The 21,092-nt window shown below is 43.1% G+C and overlaps 1 protein-coding gene across 1 annotated transcript in view; it reads right to left on the bottom strand.

The window, feature by feature from the left end:
- Positions 1-257: 257 nt before the first annotated feature.
- Positions 258-21,092, bottom strand: part of LOC311127194 (volume-regulated anion channel subunit LRRC8A-like) — a 33,052-nt gene continuing 12,217 nt past the window's right edge. The window contains exons 2-3 of the mRNA XM_084158983.1: positions 17,450-19,571; positions 258-7,999 (exon numbers count right to left, since the gene is read on the bottom strand). Of these exons, the coding sequence (XP_084015109.1) occupies positions 7,724-7,999; positions 17,450-19,561 (2,388 nt within the window). The 5' untranslated portion in view covers positions 19,562-19,571 and the 3' untranslated portion in view covers positions 258-7,723. The remainder of the gene's footprint in view (positions 8,000-17,449; positions 19,572-21,092) is intronic.

Here is a 21,092-nt window from a genome sequence, read left to right as displayed (position 1 = left end):
CAGGACCTAGGCTTACCCGTATCTGCAATTCATCCCCAAACGCCATCCCATCCAAACGCTTGATTTGGGTAGTGGGCATTCTGAAAGAATCTTGTACATTGGCTGTTACTGAGATTCTAAGGGACGGTTTCACAGATTAGGCCTAATGTTCTGGACTAAAAAGGTACTTTGAATGGAGATTCTCCATTGACAAATGGTTTAAATTGTCTATATCAGTCATTACTGGAAATAAATACATGAAGAGACAGATTGGTGATAATGTGTTTTAATTTATCATTTATATCAGAATAGTACAAAAAATTGACGCAGTAAAACATCTGTCATGGTGTTGTCAAGGCTAAAATATTCCACTGTTACAAGAGTCTGGGTCATTCATTGTTTCTCCACTAAGAAAGCCAGTGTTCACTCCTTTTGGAAACAAAAAGTGAAGACCTATCATTAAATGGGCAACAATGATGATGGTGATGATGTAGAAGAGATACAGATTGTTATTTGTCCATTAACTTTTAACAGGTCCATGTTATGTTTTTACACTTAAATGAAACAAGAGCAAAATTATAGTGCCACCCACTGTGGGTGGCATACAGCATGTGAGCCTGGCATACAATGTGTGGGTTGAGATGAAGACCAAACTGTCCAAGAAGATGGAAAAGAACCAAAACCTGACTGGAACAAAAGCCAGCACAGAGCACACATCAGGGCCCTTACAATGCCAGCCAGCAAAATGCCAGCCAGCAAAATGTCAAAGAAAGAAAGATACAGGCTTGTACCAACTGATCTCATTCAGTTGACTGACAGAAATATGTATCATTGTCCTGTCGACCACCCAAAGAATTATGGCTTATAAGAAATAAAAAGCATTGTTTGACAAACAGACAATGTGCATTTCCGTAGCCCTTCCCAATATTGAGAGAGCATGCCATGTCCGTGTCCATTTGTAATGCTATGGAGATATCACAAAACTAAATTGTATTTGTCACATGCTTCGTAAAACAACAGGTGTAGACTAACAGTGAAATGCTTACTTACGAGCCCTTCACAACAACGCAGAGACAAAAATAATAACACAAGGAATAAATACACAATGAGTAATGATAACTTAGCTATCACCTAACTAATGCAGTGTTATCAACTAAGCCAAGTACAATATGTAATAAGAAGCATTTCTCTATCTCGGACTCCCTGAAGTGTTTCTTTAGGCTGTGTTTTTTAGACCAAGAACTCTATCATGAACCAGATCGTGTAGTATCATGAACCCCCTATTAAAAGTAAGTAGTTTGCCTGTTTATGCATATGCAATAAGAGTTTTAACCTAGAAACTATCCCCCTAAACAGGTAAAATACATAATCATGAGACACATCAATACTGCTTAGACTATGTTTTGGTATGCTACCCAAATGATAGGCAATGCTGTTAAATGACTGGCCATTAAAATATTCTGGAAATTATAATATTTTGATGGTATACACAACCTTACAGCATTTTTCTTACATTACAAAATGGAGAAAATGACAGTGAACACTTTCCTCTGTTACTCAGTGCTCACACACGAGGGCGCTCCACCCACACTGGATGCACAGGACTGTCGAAATAAGGCGAGCATTACATAGCTAGAGCACTGAAGACCACTTCTGACCACGTCTATGAGAAATTGAATTTTGCTTGTGAAAACAATACTTTCCGAATGCCCCATGCGCTAACCGCTAGGCTACCTGCTACCCTTGTGGTCAACTGTCGTGACCATGGCATGACTACCTACCTAACATGTTGGCACAGTGCTATACGGATGGGGGTAGGTACAATAGAGGTTGTCTCCAACCACTGATACAGGATCAGATCTTATTTCATCTCCCTAATGACTAAGATCATAATTGAGGGTACTTCAATCTGACCCTAGACCATGCAACATGTACCTTGAGCCGAACAGATACCGTTCCTACAGTGACATGTGATCAGGGTCACACACACTTCCGGTCACACTTTATTTAGATAGTCATACTATCAATAAACTGTTGATAAGCAACTGCTTGCGAAGGTTACAGTTAGGGTTAGAATAAGGGTTAGGTCTAAGTTAAGGGTTAGGATAAGGGTTAAGGTTAGGGCGGCAGGTAGCCTAGCGGTTAAGAGCGTTGGGCCAGTCGCTGGTTTGAATCCCCAAGCCGACTAGGTGAAAAATCTGTCGATGTGCCCTTGAGCAAGGCACTTAACCCTATTTGCTCCTGTATGTAGATCTGAATAAGAGCCTCTGCTAAATGACTCAAATGTAATGTAATGCAAATGGTTAGGGCTAGCAGACAGTTAGTTGAAATGTTACTTATAGTCTGTAGAACATATACAGATGGACTGTTACCACACTTCCTAGTTCCACTGCTCTGTAAACACTTGGCTGACCTCACCCTCCGCCTGTTTCCTCCATGGAACTGGAAGAGGGGGAGGGGGGTTGTGAAATAGAAGTTTGATCTTTCTTTCTATGTGCTTTTTAGTGGGGGAATGCCTGTAATATTGTGACTAATGGAAGTGACAGTGTTCCCACTGTATTGAAGGTCAGTACAAGTACAGGGCAGGACAAAACAGATATTTTGAAATTTGATGGGGAGGGCTATGAAAAGGACAAAATGTTGGAGCGTTCGATCTGGTTAGATACAAATAGTTCAGTGTAAAAACAATACATTTATAGAGTTAGACGTGATACAGAAGAATAGCATGTAACTACTACCTCAGCTGAACAGAAAGAGAGGCTTACATGAAGAGGGGGATCCTTTATGATGCTATATGGCTTTTAAAGAATGACAGTAATTATATACAACAATATATAAATGGCAGCAGCAGAGCAATATATTCTAAAATATATTATCCGGTTCTATTAGCAGAATGTCAATTTTCTGCTCTGATTCAGTCAGCGCTAACTGTTATCATATTCACCCCTTCAAACCTGCGCCACATTAAAGCTGTGAATCAATGAGCTCTCCAGTGAAGCCCTGAGATAGTCCTATGGTACTCTCAGATCAGTTTATGTTAAGATTGCTCAACACATCAATCATAACAGCCTGTTTAAGGAATGACCTGGGGTGTACCTGTTTGCAGTTGTTTTCAAATGTTCCAAAAAGTATGGAACAAGTCAGAGAAGAATACTTCGACGTTACAGTAGGCCTGTATTCAACCACCCAAGTCTCGACCAGCGAGCCTCTGCTCTGGGATTGTTTGCTCTTTTCTGATGCACTCTTACTCTGTGAGTGTTGCTCCAGCCTTTTAGAGCTGGGCTCTAGCCTTTACTAACAAATCCAAGACTGAGGCCTTTTCAGAACAGAGCTGGATTCAGAACACCCATTGGTAACCTTGCAAAAAGGGAAGTTATGTACAGTGCATTCGGAAAGTATTCAAACCCCTTGACTTTTCCAAATCTTGTTACAGCCTTATTCTAAAATGGATTAAATAAATAAAAATCCTCAATCTACACGCAATACACCATAATGACAAAGCGAAAACAGGTTTTTAGAAATGTTAGCAAATGTATTAAAAATAAACAGAAATACCTTATTTACATAAGTATTCAAACCCTTTGATATGAGACTCGAAATTGAGCGCAGGTGCATCCTGTTTCCATTGATCATCCTTGAGATGTTTCTACAACTTGATTGGAGTCCACCTGTGGTAAATGCAATTGATTGAACATGATTTGGAAAGGCACACACCTGTCAATATAAGGTCCCACAGTTGGCAGTGCATGTCAGAGCAAAAACCAAGCCATGAGGTCGAAGGAATTGTCCGTAGAGCTCCGAGAAAGGATTGTGTCGAGGCACAGATCTGGGGAAGGGTACCAAAAATGTCTGCAGCATTGAAGGTCCCCAAGAACACAGTGGCCTCCATCATTCTTAAATGGAAGAAGTTTGGAACCACCAATACTTTTCCTAGAGCTGGCTGCCTGGCCAAACTGAGCATTCGGGGGAGAAGGGCCTTGGTCAGGGAGGTGACCAAGAACCCGATGGTCACTCTGACAGAGGCCCATAGTTCCTCTGTGGAGATGGGAGAACCTTCCAGAAGGACAACCATCTCTGCAGCACTTCACATATCAGGCCTTCCTTGGCGTACACATCACTGACAAACTGAAATTGTCCACCCACGCAGACAGTGTGGTGAAGAAGGCGCAACAGAGCCTCTTCAACCTCAGGAGGCTGAAGAAATTTGTCTTGGCACCCATAACCCTCACAAACTTTTACAGATGCACAATTGAGAGCATCCTGTCGGGCTGTATCACCGCCTGGTACAGCAACTGCACCGCCCGCAACCGCAGGGCTCTCCAGAGGGTGGTGCAGTCTGCCAAACGCATTACCGGGGGCAAACTACCCCCCCTCCAAGACACCTACAGCACCCGATGTCACAGGAAGGCCAAAAAGATCATCAAGGACATCATCCACCCGAGCCACTGCCTGTTCACCCCGCTATCATCCAGAAGGCGAGGTCAGTACAGGTGCATCAAAGCTGGGACTGCGAAAATTAAAAACAGCTTCTATCTCAAGGCCAATAGACTGTTAAATAGCCATCACTAGCACATTAGAGGCTGCTGCTGCCTATTGAAATCACTGGCCACTTTAAGAAATGGAACACTAGTCACTTTAATAATGTTTACATATCTTGCACTACTCATCTCATATGTATATACTGCATTCTATTCTATAATATTCTACTGTATCTTAGTCCATGCCGCTCTGACATTGCTTGTCCATATATGTATATATTCTTAAATTCCATTCCTTATTAGATTTGTGTGTATTGGGTATATGTTGTGAAATTGTTAGATATTACTTGTTAGATATTACTGCACTGTCGGAGCTAGAAGCACAAGCATTTCGCTACACCCGCAATAACATCTGCTAAACACGTGTATGTGACAAATAAAATTTGATTTGATTTATGGTAGAGTGGCCAGATGGAAGCCACTCCTCAGTAAAAGGCACATGGCAGCCTGCTTGGAGTTTGCCAAAAGGCACCTAAAGGACTCTCAGACCATGAGAAACAAGATTCTCTGGTCTGATGAAACCAAGATTGAACTCTTTGGCCTGAATGCCAAGCGTCACGTCTGGAGGAAACCTGGCACCATCCCTACGGTGAAGCATGGTGGTGGCAGAATCATGCTGTGGGGATGTTTTTCAGCGGCAGGGACTTGGAGACTAGTCAGGATCCAGAGCGCTCAGGACTTCAGACTGGCGCGAAGGTTCACCTTCCAACAGGACAACGACCCTAAGCACACAGCCAAGACAACGCAGGAGTGGCTTCGGGACAAGTCTCTGAATATCCTTGAGTGGCCTAGCCAGAGCCCGGACTTGAACCCGATCGAACATCTCTGGAGAGACCTGAAAATAGCTGTGCAGCGACACTCCACATCCAACCTGACAGAGCTTGAGAGGATCTGCAGAGAAGAATGGGAGAAACTCCCCAAATACATGTGTGCCAAGCTTGTAGCGTCATACCCAAGACGACTCAAGGCTGTAATCGCTGCCAAAGGTGCTTCAACAAAGTACTGAGTAAAGGGTCTGAATACTTATGTAAATGTAATATTTATGTTTTTTATTTTAAATACATTTGCAAACATTTCTAAAAACCTGTTTTTGCTTTGTCATTATGGGGTATTGTGTGTAGATAGAATAAGGCTGTAACGTAACAAAATGTGGAAAAAGTAAAGGGGTCTGAATACTTTCTGAATGAACTGTATGTAGCTATTACATAAAATGAAAATAATTGTGAACAAAGATGAATTCATCTCACTTTCCTCCAAAATGAGGATTCCCTCTCCTTTTAAAATAACTTGGAACAGCTGGTAAGAATAATAATACCATGTACATTCTCAAAACATAAATGTACAACATTATAAGCTATACATTTGTCTGCATATTTAGCAAAATCATGAACATGATGGTTGTAATCACACATAGCGTGGGACATACATTACAGCACCCAAAAGGTAAGGCCCTATTAGTAACAAGAGTTGCCTGGCTGGTCTTGAAGGAATCACCTTTTGCAGAAAACAAAAATGAGTGTTTCAGTAAATGTCCCACTATTTGTTGCCTAATAAACAGGGCCCTGCTTTGGTTGCATTGGCCATAGTGTTTCATTTAACCAGTCAGATCCTGTGTCCTCTCACTGGCGTTTGGATAAAGAGACTCGTGGACTGTATATTTTCAAGTGAAGATGGAAAACAGAGCAAAAACACATATTGCTTTGTAGGCTTCATGAGCCTTCCACTCCCACATACCAACTCTTTCATGTTGACTGCTGGCTTTCCAGCAGTGGAATCAGTTAGGCAGAAGATAATATTTTCTAGTTCTACAAGTTTGTTTGTGTCTGTGTGTGTCTTTGCCACATGCGGGCACCGTAGGGGTACTGCTCGGTTTTGTAATCTCTTGTCCTTCTGTGGCCACTGTCTATACCAGAGGTGTTTGAGAAAAAAAATATATAAATATTGTTTTCTTTTGGGGGGGAAACAAACTCAATATAGTTTAAAATGACTAAAACCAAATTGAAACTGTGTAGAAATGATAATGGACTTACATTCATACAGTTTCTTGACTGTGTCCAGCTCGCTAATAATCACTGAAATGAAAGCTAGACAGTCCGGGAGGATTGACCTCGAAGTCCGAATGCGGTCCCCGGGGCAAAATGAGTTTGACACCCCTGATCCATACTGAGAGGACTCTGTACTAAAAACTAAATCCTCAATCTCACAAGGTTTCATTTCTGTCTGTCTAACTCATCCTCTTTCCTAATCAGCATTCGACAACCATCGACTTTGCACAACGTTTCATTTAAAAAATGGGGGAAAAGAACCACAAAGTTGGCGAGGAGAGGTCTCTGTCTGGTTAGTGTGTTGAAGAACATTTTGTGACCCTGTGACTAGGGCATTGATGGTCATGGAATTTTGGATGACGGTAATTGGCCAACCAAATGACCGCGGTCACCGTAATAAACGTCTGAATAGCAAAAAATAGATTGCCATTTTCTCCTCTCCTCCGCTCTGCTGCCATAGAAATATAATGAATAGAACAGGCAAGTAAATGATGGCATAATGGGTGGAGTGGCGGCCATTGCGAGTGTACCCATAGTTATAAAGCAGGAAGTAATTTGTGCTGTGATTTGTTGATTCAACTCAACTGACCTTACATAAAATACATTGCATGAGCTACATCAGTTAACATCATTTGAATGAACATTCTCCATTACCATGGAAATTATTGCATCATAATATCAGGCAGCCATTGCAAGTGTACCTATAAGTTTACCAGTCAAATTGCCAAGGTTAGAGGTTCCAAGCCTGTTCTATTCATTCTAGTTCTGTGTACTGCTGCTGCATTGTGGTTATTCAGCCAGCTGTTCGTAAAAAAAATAAAAAATAGCTATTTTATTTTTATGACCATCTTCATCCATAACCATCGGTTACACGGTTATACTGTAATTGTGCCAGTCCTACCTGTGACCCTAAGAAAACTAATTCAGCCAGGAGAGCCAAGACAATAACCTACCAACGAACCAACCATCTATCCTTCTCTGGATGCATGTCCAGCAATACGGACACATCTCCCCCCTTTCTCCTACTCCATACCAGTAGAGGCTGGAAGGAGGGAGAAATTTGAAAATGGCCTCCGATTGAAAGTGACATCAGCATCCACTGCCCAATCCTCTCTCCCGCTTTCCTCCTCTCCTTAGACTCCTTCTCTCTGGTCTCTCTCCTCAGACCGGCTCCTTGTCGGCCCTCCACAGCTGCTCTTTGACCTCTGTGGGCAGTGTCTTGAACAGGTCCTCCTCCACCACCAGGCCGCTCCTCTTCAGCTGCCTGCACTCCCCCAGCTCCACGGGCAGGCACTCCAGACGGTTCCCCCGCAGCTCCAGCTGGGTCAGGCCCGTCAGCTCTCCAAAGCGTGACGGTAGAGTATGCAGGCAGTTGTTGCCCAGGTTCAGGGTGCGCAGCTTCTTGCACTGGAACAGCTCCGGTGGGAGCGACTCGATCTGACAGGGACAAGGAGGGGTTGAAATAGGAGAAAGGTTTATTTTCTCTGTTTTTGACTTCATAAAATATAATTTAATTGTATTTGTGCATAGGTTATGCATTCTATGGTGTATGGTTTAAACAGGCATACTGTTTCTTGCTTTAGGCTGTGAAAGGTGCTTAAAGTTGAACTCCTCCCCAGTGAACAGCTATGTTCTCAAGAAAAGACTTGGCAAAAGAGGGAAGAAAGGAGAGTTCAGTACATACTGTTCCTACCGTAGCTACCCAATCAAAAAACAGTCACATACCAGCCCATAGGACTTTAAGCCAATCAGAAACAAACCCAGACACTCTGCCCTAAAGCAGGGAGCCAATCGAGCCATAGAGGTACAGACATACAGTCACAGTCTTAAGAGTACCATACATGTACATCATTTGTATAATGGCCACACCAACACCTGTTATTAATAGTTCAGTCATCTGTTGAAGCAACAGCACAATGAGTACATCTTACATAGATGCTGTTCATTTAAGCCAAAATATGATCAAAGTAAACTGATTCACCAAGCTTACAATAGCCTTATCAAATTACAAATGCTTTTCTTAGCTTCAAACACTGAAGATGTGAGAGGCGACTGGAGCTACCCAGGCATTGTTCTGCAAGAGAAAAACAAAAACCTAGAACACTTTAGAACATTGGCGTCCAGTGGTGAGCGTCGGGTCCTCGTTACGGGCCCACCTGGGAATAACGTTTTACAAATTTCACATCTCATTTGGGTCGATAATGTACTAATGGCAAAGAGAAGACTCTGGAGAAGGGCATAAAAACACAGAACACACCAGAGGGGTTCCTTGTAAACGGGGCTATTTAAAGCAGCATACCACCCTGTTAGTGGCCTATTCTCAGCATGGAACTACGTATATGGGTGAGTGAGTGCAGTAAAAAAAACATAATAGTATCGTTTACTCAAACCATCTGATTCCACACACAGCAGATGCCCACCAGTACACAATGGGGAAAATGTTGTATAACCTCCCAGAATTCCTTGCAAGCCCTTATTTTTCGCACTGTAAACTCGATTCCTAAAAATTTTTATTGGATGAACGGTGTGTTTAACCCGACAGGTTAATGAACTGGGTCAGCATTAGACAATGTCCGCCCACATCACAGGCAAATGAGTTGTAAGGAGACTGAAGTCAGCCTGTCTGTCAGGAATGTACAGGAAGTCACAATGGTCAGAGTGTCGTTCATGTAAAATGCACAAATCGGCCAATGCAAAAACACAAATGGTCATTGCTATAGCGGAGTCACTTCACATTTACATGATTAAAACATATGATATCCTATAAAGCATTTACATATGATATTACATATATTATATTTTACATGATACATTACACTTACACTACCGTTCAAAAGTTTGGGGTCACTTAGAAATGTCCTTGTTTTCTAAAGAAAAGCACTTTCTGGTCCATTAAAATAACATCAAATTGATCAGAAATACAGTGTAGACATTGTTAATGTTGTAAATGGCTATTGTAGCTGGAAACTGCAAATTTTTTATGGAATATCTACATAGGCGTACAGAGGCTCATTATCAGCAACCATCAGTCCTGTGTTCCAATGGCACATTGTGTTTGCTAATCCAAGTTTATCATTTTAAAAGGCTAATTGATCATTAGAAAACCCTTTTGCAATTATGTTAGCACAGCTGAAAACTGTTGTGCTGATTAAAGAAGCAATAAAACTGGCCTTCTTGAGACTAGTTGAGTATCTGGAGCATCAGCAATTGTGGGTTCGATTACAGGCTCAAAATGGCCAGAAACAAAGAACTTTCTTCTGAAACTCGTCAGTCTATTCTTGTTCTGAGAAATTAACGCTATTCCATGCGAGATATTGCCAAGAAACTGAAGATCTCATACAACGCTGTGTACTACTCCCTTCACAGAACAGCGCAAACTGTGTCTAACCAGAATAGAAAGCGGAGTGGGAGGCCCCGGTGCACAACTGAGCAAGAGGACAAATACATTAGAGTGTCTAGTTTGAGAAACAGACGCCTCACACGTCCTCAACTGGCAGCTTCATGAAATAGTACCCGCAAAACACCAGTCTCAACGTCAACAGTGAAGAGGCGACTCCGGGATGCTGACCTAGGCAGAGTTGCAAAGAAAAAGCCATATCTCAGACTGGCCAATTAAAATAAAAGATTAAGATGGGCAAAAGAACACAGACACTGGACTTTTTCTTTCACACTCTGCCTAGGTAAGCATCCCGGAGTCGCCTCTTCACTGTTGACGTTGAGACTGGTGTTTTGCGGGTACAATTTAATGAAGCTGCCAGTTGAGGACCTGTGAGGCGTCTGTTTCTCAAACTAGACACTAATGTATTTGTCCTCTTGCTCAGTTGTGCACCGGGGCCTCCCACTCCTCTTTCTATTCTGGTTAGAGCCAGTTTGCGCTGTTCTGTGAAGGGAGTAGTACACAGCATTGTACGAGATCTTCAGTTTCTTGGCAATTTCTCGCATGGAATAGCCTTCATTTCTCAGAACAAGAATAGACTGACGAGTTTCAGAAGAAAGTTCTTTGTTTCTGGCCATTTTGAGCCTGTAATCGAACCCACAATTGCTGATGCTCCAGATACTCAACTAGTCTCAAGAAGGCCAGTTTAATTGCTTCTTTAATCAGCACAACAGTTTTCAGCTTTTAAAATGATAAACTTGGATTAGCAAACACAAAGTGCCACTGGAACACAGGACTGATGGTTGCTGATAATGGGCCTCTGTACGCCTGTGTAGATATTCCATTAAAAATCAGCAATTTCCAGCTACAATAGCCATTTACAACATTAACAATGTCTACACTGTATTTCTGATCAATTTGATGTTATTTCAATGGACAAAAATATTGCTTTTCTTTCGAAAAAAATGACATTTCTAAGTGACCCCAAACATTTGAATGGTAGTGTAAGTGTTACACTTTCACTTACAAGTGTTACACTTACAAGCTTTACACTTACAAGAGTTAGCCTACACTTACATTATTCTCAAAACTCTAGAAGTCAGCACTCAGTTAGACAACAATTCACATAAGTCAAATATCATGTTAATTATTTCAGACTCAGTCGGGAGTTTTGTGAATTGTTTGTAAGACAGCATCTCCCTGAGGTATTCTGTACAGGACACATTAAACCTTTTCCAGCCATCTGCTTAACAAAGATGAGTTGCATCTAAAAGGGTGGGGAATAGTTCGAATAAAACATTTACAACAAAAAAATAATACAGAATGCAAACAGTTTGCCGTGAAAATCAGCCCAGGGACCTCTTGATCTGCAGCCAGAAGTGTGACAAACTCATTAGCATAATATAACTGCTCGTCTGTGTACTTTAAAAACACTGGCACATTGCCTCAGTCAACCAGCAGTGTGTAGTAGGTCCGTCAGTTTCCCCTATTTGAACTAATTTTAAACATATTATTAGCAGGGTAGGCTGTTACCTTTTCAGAATATTGAACTATTCAAGTGACCAGTTTATCTCAATGGCACTGACTATGTAGACATTCCAGTCTACTACACAACTCTACAATGTGTACTCTACATGTACACAAGGTCATTAGGTCTCTATGTCTGACAAGTAGTATGGAGCTGCGGCTTGGAGTATTGTTTCTTCATCCTATGTAATATATTCCCTGTAAATCTGGTGTTTTTCCGCCCTTTCAGAAAAATTGGCCATTAACTCTTCGGAGTCTGGAGCTTTTTTGGCCGTTTTTGGGTACCTTCAATTTTGCCCTGATATACTACATAAAGAAATGTTTACCAGACCAATGTTGGGTATCTTTTTTTTCAGCACAACCTCACCTATATGATCTGTTAGTAAGTTTTTCACTTTGACATACTATTTCAACACACTGGACCCAAACACACACAGAAAACACAAAGTCCGTTTAGAAAAAATATGGTTTTTTTATTGTAAAACCCTCAAACATGGTGAACCAAGCATTTAAAAAGCTTCAAATTGAACCACAAGGTGCAAATATGAACATATAAAAGTATTTTGGTGATATATACAAGCAATAAATAACTATTTACAATAAAAAGTAGGTATAACCACTGGCGTTTTTCTTCTATTCTAACCCTAAACCTTTTTGTGCCACTCCTCAAAACAGTTTCTGTCCAAAATGAAAAAAAAAGCTTCAAATTGAACCACAAAGTGCAAATATGAACATATAAAAGTATTCTTGAGATATATACAAGCAATACACAACTATTTACAAAAAAAGTAGGTATAGCCACTGGCCTTTACCCTATTTGTGCCACTCTTCAAAACAGTTCCTGTCCACAATGACACAGAGAGCCACATCACAGGCCTTGCACTTCCATGGTGTGACAAACCTCTTCTTGTCAACTTGTTTACAGCGTTGACAAACCCTGCGGCCTGCTGTGGCTTTGTCTTTGGCCTCTGCAACATTGGCAATGGCCACAGGAACATGGCTGGTGCTTTTTTGAAGTGGAACCCCTGTCTGGGTCACTCCGCACAGCTGGGCCACAAGTTCTGCCACAAAGTTCTTGTGCGTCATGGGTGTGACCTGTTGGGTCGCACTGATGTCACAGTGCAGGATGTATGCATTTGTTGTTCCCATGTCCAAAAAATGCAGGAAGAGGGTACGGTACCAGCGAGCAGTTCTGCGATGGGTTGAGTAATACTGGAGAAGCTGGTCTGACAGGTCAACCCCTCCCATGTACTTATTGTAGGCCATGATGGGGGTAGGGCAGGGAATGTCTTTTGCTACCCAGCGTCCAGGTCCTTCCTTCACCTTCCTCTTGATTGTCTCGCCCGAAAACGCTGGGTGGATTGTGGAGCACACCGACACCTCCCGCGTATCCATCCACTTCACAAAGACCAGGCGATCCTCTCTGATCCATCTCACAGACCCCCTCTTCGATTTGCTGGTGAGGGCATTTTCTCTGCCACTAGGACACCCTTTTCTGTTGCTTCTGTAGGTCCCACAGGCTCCAAACTTCATACTTCCCAAACTCAGGAACAGTTTTGGGCTGGTGTAGAAATTGTCCATATAAATATGGTATCCTGTACCAAGATGTGATGGCTGAATGAGGTCCATAACAGCATCATATGAAAGTCCATGCACGCTGGGTGTGTGTGCTTTCCCAACATACACGTTGAAGTTTAGAGTGTAGCCATTGTTAGACTCTACCAACACAAAGAGCTTGATCCCCCATTTGTTAGGCTTGTCCTTCATGTACTGGGTCATGCCAGTTTTGGCTTTTGTAGCCACCATCCTCTCGTCGACTGACAGTTCCTTCTTAGGATGGTAATGAGCCTGGCAGGCAGTGCGAATGTCGTCCATCAGAGGTTTGACCCTGAACAGTTTGTCATGCTGGGGTGTACCTTTGCGCTGGTCATTTATGACATCCTCCTCTGGATCACTTAGGTGGATGTTCCATGAGATGGACCGGAATCTGTCTCTTGGCATGACCTTCGCTGGCAATGAAACAGACAATATGTGGCTTTGTTTCCAGTAGTCCTGGATACTAGGCAGAGTCACCAATGAGGTGTAGATGAGGAGACCCAGAAATCTGTGCAGTTCCTCCACATCAACGTCAGTCCACTGATATTTGCTCCCCTTCTGCTGATTTCTTGCTGCCTGTTTGTTGGTGTTTCTGCAGATTGTCCTCATTGTATCTGCGGCGAAGTAGAGCAGGAAGAGGTCCTTTGGTGTGTGCCCTGAATGCAAATCCACCTGGGCTCCTGGTGGTCTGCGGGGCATGAACCTACTGGCTTGTGGGGCAGTGTCAGGATCAGTCTCTGTTTTCCATGGCTCAGAGCTCTGTTCTGGCTGTGCTGCTGACTGGGCTGGAGATCTTGACCTGGTCTTGGCCTGATCCTTCCTTCCACGCCCCCTCTGTGATGGCCTCCGTCGGCTTGTTGTGGGGGTGGGGGCTGTTGATGGCCCAGGCTGCTCGTCGTCGTCGTCGTCTGACGACGAACTTTCCAAAGTTTCTTCATCGCTCATTTGGAATAACAAGTCGACGGCTTGTTCAACGTGAAGTGTGCGCCTCATATTGCTTCACAAAAACGATACTGCTGACAATAAAACTCTTGAAATACTAACAATTGAAATACTAACTCGTGAAAAACTCTCCAAAACTACTCATGAACTGAACTAATTCCTCTCGTTCGTTCTTTCGCAATGGCTAGTTGTCATGGGAATGAATGTTTATATACTCGTGTGCATCCTGAAGAACCGGGTTAGCACAAGCACACGTTTTTTTCCGTTCCTTTTTATCACAAAAGACGACAAAGTTATTATAATAAATGCAAAGCGCTCATAAAAGAGCGCATATTTTGACGCACTTTTTTCATGGAATTGAAATTATCATAACTTTGGTTTTAGTTGGTGTATTTACATGAAACAAACACTCAAAACGTAGCTTCGGGTCTCCATTTCTGCATGAAATCGACGGCAGCCCTCTGCGTCACTTGGTTTGGATGCTGCGCGGTCCTAAAGCCGGCCCGCGATTTGAACGCGCCGAAGCGTTCGCCGACTCGGAAGAGTTAAAGTCACTTGCAATATTTACCATATATTACTGTGAAAGTACCAGGTTTTGCCCAGTAGATGCTACTGTTCCTGCTACTGCCACACCCTTTTATCAATTTTGAGGGTCTCTTTTGCGTTTTTAATTGCATCCCCAAAAATGTTTTGCAACCTTGGGTAGAAAACCAATAGCTTTTGCTCATGATGAAAATAAATTGTGTCATCACTCTCACAAGTCAAGACAGTCTTCCATGAAAGCAATTCAGTTTGTCCTCCTAGCAACCTAATACTTCAATCCAACTCTCCTTGAATAGTCTAACAAATGGCAGCTTTATGAGAGGGTTATCCCTATGGTGCAAATTCCATATACAGACTTTTCCTACAAGCCTAAAACTGTGATGGAGGAATGGGCTAGTGACTAAAACTGTTGCGCCAACCCTAATAAAATAATACAATTATAAGCCACTGCAAGGCAGTCATATGTTTTTAAATAAAATCATTAAAAACATCTCTATATGTAGTGTGATTAGTGACATTTGCCATTAAACACAACACCATTACAAAAACACTGTGGCCATGTCAGAATACCCATAGTAGCATACTACATACTTAAACTGCATATACTCATTTCAGGGTTTGATCTAGTAGAATTCACTCGTCTTTTCCGACTCACGTGTTTTACAAACAGCTGATAAATCAGATCAATTGATGCACTGTACCAAAATGAACGAATGGCAGGAGTCAACGCAATCGTGCATTAGATGACATATTCGGAGTACTATTTTTGAAATTTCACATACAATAAAACATGATTTTTTCGCATACTATTTAGTGCGCTAGTATGGGTATTCGGACACAGCCACTGTGTGTTTGGGGCATTTAACATTGAAGACCATTAGAGACTAGGGATGCACGATATATCGGTAAGCATATCGGAATCGGCCGATATTAGCTAAAAATGCCAACATCGGCATCGGCTTTATGTATAGTTTAACGCCGATGTGCAAAACTGATGTCAAAGCTGACGTGTATACCTGTATAACATAGGTAGATGACGTAATGACGCCACAAAAAATACAGCGCTACACAGCATTCCTAACCTAGCCCACAATGTCTGCTGTGTGGATCTATTCTGAAGTCTCAAAGGAAGATAACAAAAAGGCCTTATAAAACGTTTGTGCTGCTATTATTTCCCAAAGAGGGGAGGAAGTGACATCTTTCAATACCACAAACCTAATTACTCATTTGAAAGTGCATCACCCCCAGACGTTCAGCGACTACTTACAACAAAAGCAGAAAAAAACTAATCTCACACTTCCAACAACTAAATAAGTTCAAGTCCAGCAGTCATTTGAAAGAGTAAGAACATTTCGGTGAGACTCAAAGGCGAAATCTATTAACGCCAAGATAATGGAATTCATTGCCCTTGACATTCTACCGTTCTCTGTCGTGGATGATGTTGGCTTTCGCCGACTGGTCGAGCACCGGTACACACTACCAAGTAGGAGCTATTTTTCAGATGTTGCCCTACCGGAGTTACACAGTATTGTTGAAACGTACATCCATGAGCTACTTGCCAAGGATTTCGTACTGAGGAAAGCCGTATTGCTCAAGTCAAGGTTGGATAGTAAGAAGAGCCACCAACAACTGAACCATCTTTGTAATGCGGGGGGGCAGCTAAAATATTAGTGTCATGAATATCTGTTGTGCGATTTAATACATTAATGGATTTGTCATTTTTCTCACTTACAAGTTATTACAAAATTGGTTCCTAACTGAACAAATGAACATATGACACTTTGTTTCAACTATTTAACTGTACTAGAATGATTCAAAGGCTCTAAAAAAAATTATATCGGTTATCGGTATCGTTTTTTTTTGGCAAACAAAATATTGGATATCAGTATCGGCGAAAAATGTCATATCGGTGCATCCCTATTAGAGACCATAACATTGAAGTCATTAGAACTGCTGGGTTCACCAGAAATGGTCTAACTAATACAGACCTTTTTTTTAAGGGAATAAACCACACACAGAGGGGCCGTTTCCTGGACACAGATTAAGGATAAGAGAAGGACAAACTGAATTGCTTTCATGGATGACTGGCTTGAATTGTGAGGATGACCGTGGGTGGCTTTCACCATGTTATATTCTCATGTCTCACTCATTGTTAGGAAGAATTATGGTCAAAATCGGATGTTAGGTACTATATCTATTGACGATTATATGAATCCAATAAATAAAAATTGGCAATTTGGGTGCAATCAATTAGCTTAATTTCACAGAGATCAAATTATATTTCAACAAAATAATGTTTCAGGAATGCAGATCTTATCTGTTTCTAACTACAGAAACAATTTCAGCACAATCTCAGATGGTGGGTTTCAAAATCCTCTTTCTTGTTCTTTTTGGAGGTGGAACAATCCTAGGGCCATTATCCCCAACATACCCACATAACTGTCTTCATAATGCTAACCCCTACCTTCCTGTTACCCAGTGTGACCTTTGACCCCACTTACATGTGAAAGAAAGAGGAAGAAAAAAGGGCGTTGGGCTTTTCAAGAAACATTTCTAACATTTTCCTGTGACACACAGATAAAGGCCTTAACAAGTGTTTGGTGACCATTTGACCATGAAATAGCTAGATAGAGGAAAGAAGAAAAAGTGTATTAGTGTTAGTTCTGAGTGTGTATCACAGGAGGCTGGTGGCACCTTAATTGGGGAGAATGGGCTTGTGGTAATGGCTGGAGCGGAATAGGTGGAATGGTATCAAATACATCAAACATGGTTCCCCATGTGTTTGATGCCATTCCATTTGCTCCGTTCCAGCCATTATTATGAGCCGTCCTCCCCTCAGCAGCCTCCACTAGTGTGTAGCTAACATTTTCTCAGGGACACTCAAATACTAAATCTCTACTCACCCTGTTGGCCGTCACAGCAAAGTACTGCAGGTTCTGGAGGAAGCCCACGTCGGCATGTATACTGGTCAGGTTGTTGTGACTCAGGTCCAGGAAGCGCAGTTTGCGGCAGTAGAAGAGCTGGCCCGGGATCTTCTCGATCTTGTTGCGGTTTAGGTAGAGCCTCTCCATGTTCGTCAAGGTGCCGATCTGGATGGGGATGTAGGCAATCTGGTTGTACCATAGCTTCAGGCTTACCAGCCGGTGCAGGTGCTGGAAGCTGATGATCTCCTCGATGGTCTTGAGATTGTTGTCCTTCAGGTCGATCTCTTGCAGGTTGTGCAGGCTGAAGATGGAGTGCGGGATTCGTTCCAGGTCGCAGCGTAACAGCTCCAGCTCTGTCAGGTTCATCATCTTCTTCAGGCTGTTGAGCACCATCAGCTTGGTGCCCTCGTTGTTGATGGACAGCTTTTGGAGGTGGACCCCGACGTCTGTCACCACCTGAGGCAGCTTGGTCAGGTTGCTCTTCAGACGGAGCACTTTGAGCCTCTTGAGCTCCCGTAGCCCGTCGATTACGATGAAGCGGTTGTTCTCTGCGCTCAGGTTCCCTGTGAGGTGCAGCTCGCTCAGGTTCTTCAGGCTGTAGATCCACAGAGGGATCTCCTTGATGTCTGTGAACTTGATGTGGAGGGACTTGAGGTTCTCCCTCAGGAAGGCCAAAGCTGGGGCCTCAATTTTAGCCGGTGTGTGGTAGAGCCACATCTCTCTCAGGCTGACCAGCTGGGCAATGATGGGGGGGATGGTGACATCGGGGATGAGCTCCAGCTTGAGCACCTCCAGTTCTATGAGGTCAAACACTGTGTCAGGGATTCCGATAAGCATGAACAGGTGCAGCTCCAGTTTCTCCTGGGAGTTCTTGGTGATGCGTTGCCTCAGCTTGTCCAGCGTCCACTCATTGTTGAGGTTCAGCTGACGCAGTTTGTTCTCACTCACCTCCGATAGGAAAACGGCAAAGCGCTTGGAGTAGAGCGGGTCATACTGGTCGATCATGTGCAGCATGAAGGCAAAGTCGTTCTTCACATCGGGTATGTCGCTGTAGTGGCTCTCCTCACGGATCGACTCAAAAGAGTAGCGCTTGAGGGAGCGGCTGAGCATCCAGCAGAGGGTATACATGCAGATGAGACCGTAAATCCCCACCAGGCTGATATAGAAACAGGCCAGGATCTTGAAGAGGGTGGCAAGGGGGTGAGCACAGTGGTACATCCTATAGCCTGTCAGCTTCTCAATGTCCACCATGCAGATAACACTGAACTTGATGTAGTGCACATAGTAGGCCGTGTAGCAGATAATCAGGATGAACTTGAGGACTTTGATGATGGTCTGGCGGATGTAGAGCCGGTAAACGATGTCCCCTTCTTCGACGTGCATCCGGAACTTCTTCACCTTCTCGAACAGAGCTTTGGCCTGCTCGCCTTCCTTCTTGTCCAGGACGCCGGTGTCGGAGCGGTCCACGATGCCCTGCTCGATGCGGGACTTAGTCCTTTGGAGCATGGGAATGCTGGCCTCCACATCCTCGCTGACACAAGATGCCTTCTTGTCCACCAAACCGTTCATTTTCCCCAGGGGCTTGGGGTCACTCTCCTCCACTACCGTCTCGGACAGAGCCCTGGTGGTCCAGGGCGAGTCAAAACACTTGAGCAGGATGGACACAAAGTGCTCCAATTTGGAGCTAGTCCGGGGGAACTTGAACCAGAAGTTACTGCAGGCCAGGAAGATGAGGGTGTGCAGTAGCACCAGGTAGGGGAAGTACTTGGCGAACCAGTGCAGCTTGTTCTCGTAGCAGACCGCGTCAATGTAGTTGTACTGGTGCCGGTCGAGTTCATATTGGATGCCTTTGGGCTCAGGGGCAAATGGGTCTGGGAAGCTCACATTGAGGTACTCGCAAGACTTGTTGACCACCCACTTGCAGGGCAGGCAGATCATCTTGTCCTGGGTGACCTGCAGCGTGCCCCCAAACACGGCGATCATGAGCATGACAATGGATATGTAGTCTGTGAAGACGTCCCACCATGGCTTCAGGATGCGGTACGCCGGCTGGGTGTCAACAAAGTACCGGAGCTCTGTGATGGGGATCATGATGGTTTACCTATGGAGAGGGAGAGAAAGAGAGAGACTAAATGTAATGTAAGACATTCACATTGCCAGAAGTATATTTCAAGGTTCATTAGAGCAAAATCATTACAGGTTTGCTCCAACATGCTTTATCTTGAACTGCAAACATAGCTCATTGAACCACAGACACTGCTCATCAGAAACTCTGTGACTCTTGTGGGGAGACACGTCATGTGTCAGCATGCGTTATCTCGATGAACTTATAAGCTTTCTTCAACCACTGATTTTTCAGCACAAGTGCAGACAGCTAAACACAAACCCAACTGCCTGTGTGTGGTTCCTTTATTGCGTTTCCAGTGAACTAAACCACAGACCTCCTACGTATATTAAATGTGACTTCCTTTGCAATGTTATGAGTCAGTTAATCTCGGCACCCAGAACCAAATCAGTTACCTGGGCCTCATTAAACACAGAACATTCATTACATTCAACTATGTCTAATACAACAACCCCACATATTATTTATATCAGAATGCAAAACCCCAGGAAGCCCGATTAGAATGCTTATTATGGGAAATATGATCAGAACTCTGTACCCCTTCCCGGATGACTAGAGGCATTATGCCTGTGGGTTGCCAGGTTGGTGCAGGGAAAGCAGTTATTATGTTTCCCAGCTATGGAGAGTCTGCTACTCGTCAGGGACAACCCAGACATCCTGTGAGCAGACAGAGAACACTATGTGGCTCAGAGAATGCAGAGCAAGCTGGATACAGAAGGGCACAGAACCTGACACAGCACACATGCACGGACACACATGCTAAAGTTAGTAACATCTCTGAATCAATGTTCTGTAGGAAGACCCCTCACAAAAATGTGAAATCATTGTGACTCGCACTTAACAAAGTAATGAAAAGGACAAACCCATCAGGGAGGAGGACTTGACATTGTAAGGAAGGACAGCTTTCGAGAACTTTGGCATTTAAAAGTCCATCATGAAAACAGTGACTCGCTGCAAGAGTGAACATGTTTCTTCCTGTTTACTTTCTGAATAAATATTACTCAATGCCTGAGGTTTAATGATGGTATTCAATGGGGCAACAGCGAAATGTCACAGAGTGCCTGTCTGAATATAATAAAACTAAAGAGGAATCCATTAACATGGCTGCAATGTTGTTTTGCCAGAAAAGGCTTGCATCGTCATGGTGTTTAACCTGTTATGTCTAGCTCAGCATTAGTCTATCATCACCAGTGATCTCTCAGACACGCGAAAACAACTCATTTATTAGGACATTGTTGGGGCCAGGAGTTTTTTCTGATCAAGTGATCCGACCAGGAAAAACTATTGGCTGTAGTTATAGCCTATTACTAATGACTTGCGTTTATTTCTGGTCAGGACAAGTGGTCAGGAAAACCTTCAGGCCTGAGAATTTACTACTACTTGGCAATTCCAAGGTAACAGATTTACGCTAAGACCATTGATTTCAAAAGTTTAACAAATTCCATTATCGTGGAATTGCCCTACTACTCCAGTGTACGGGGAAAACCACCTGTTGAA

Source organism: Coregonus lavaretus (assembly GCF_964263955.1).
Source record: "Coregonus lavaretus genome assembly, chromosome: 4".
NCBI classification, from domain to species: domain Eukaryota; kingdom Metazoa; phylum Chordata; class Actinopteri; order Salmoniformes; family Salmonidae; genus Coregonus; species Coregonus lavaretus.
Note: the sequence above shows the minus strand (reverse complement) of the source record. Positions and strands in the feature narration are given on the sequence as shown.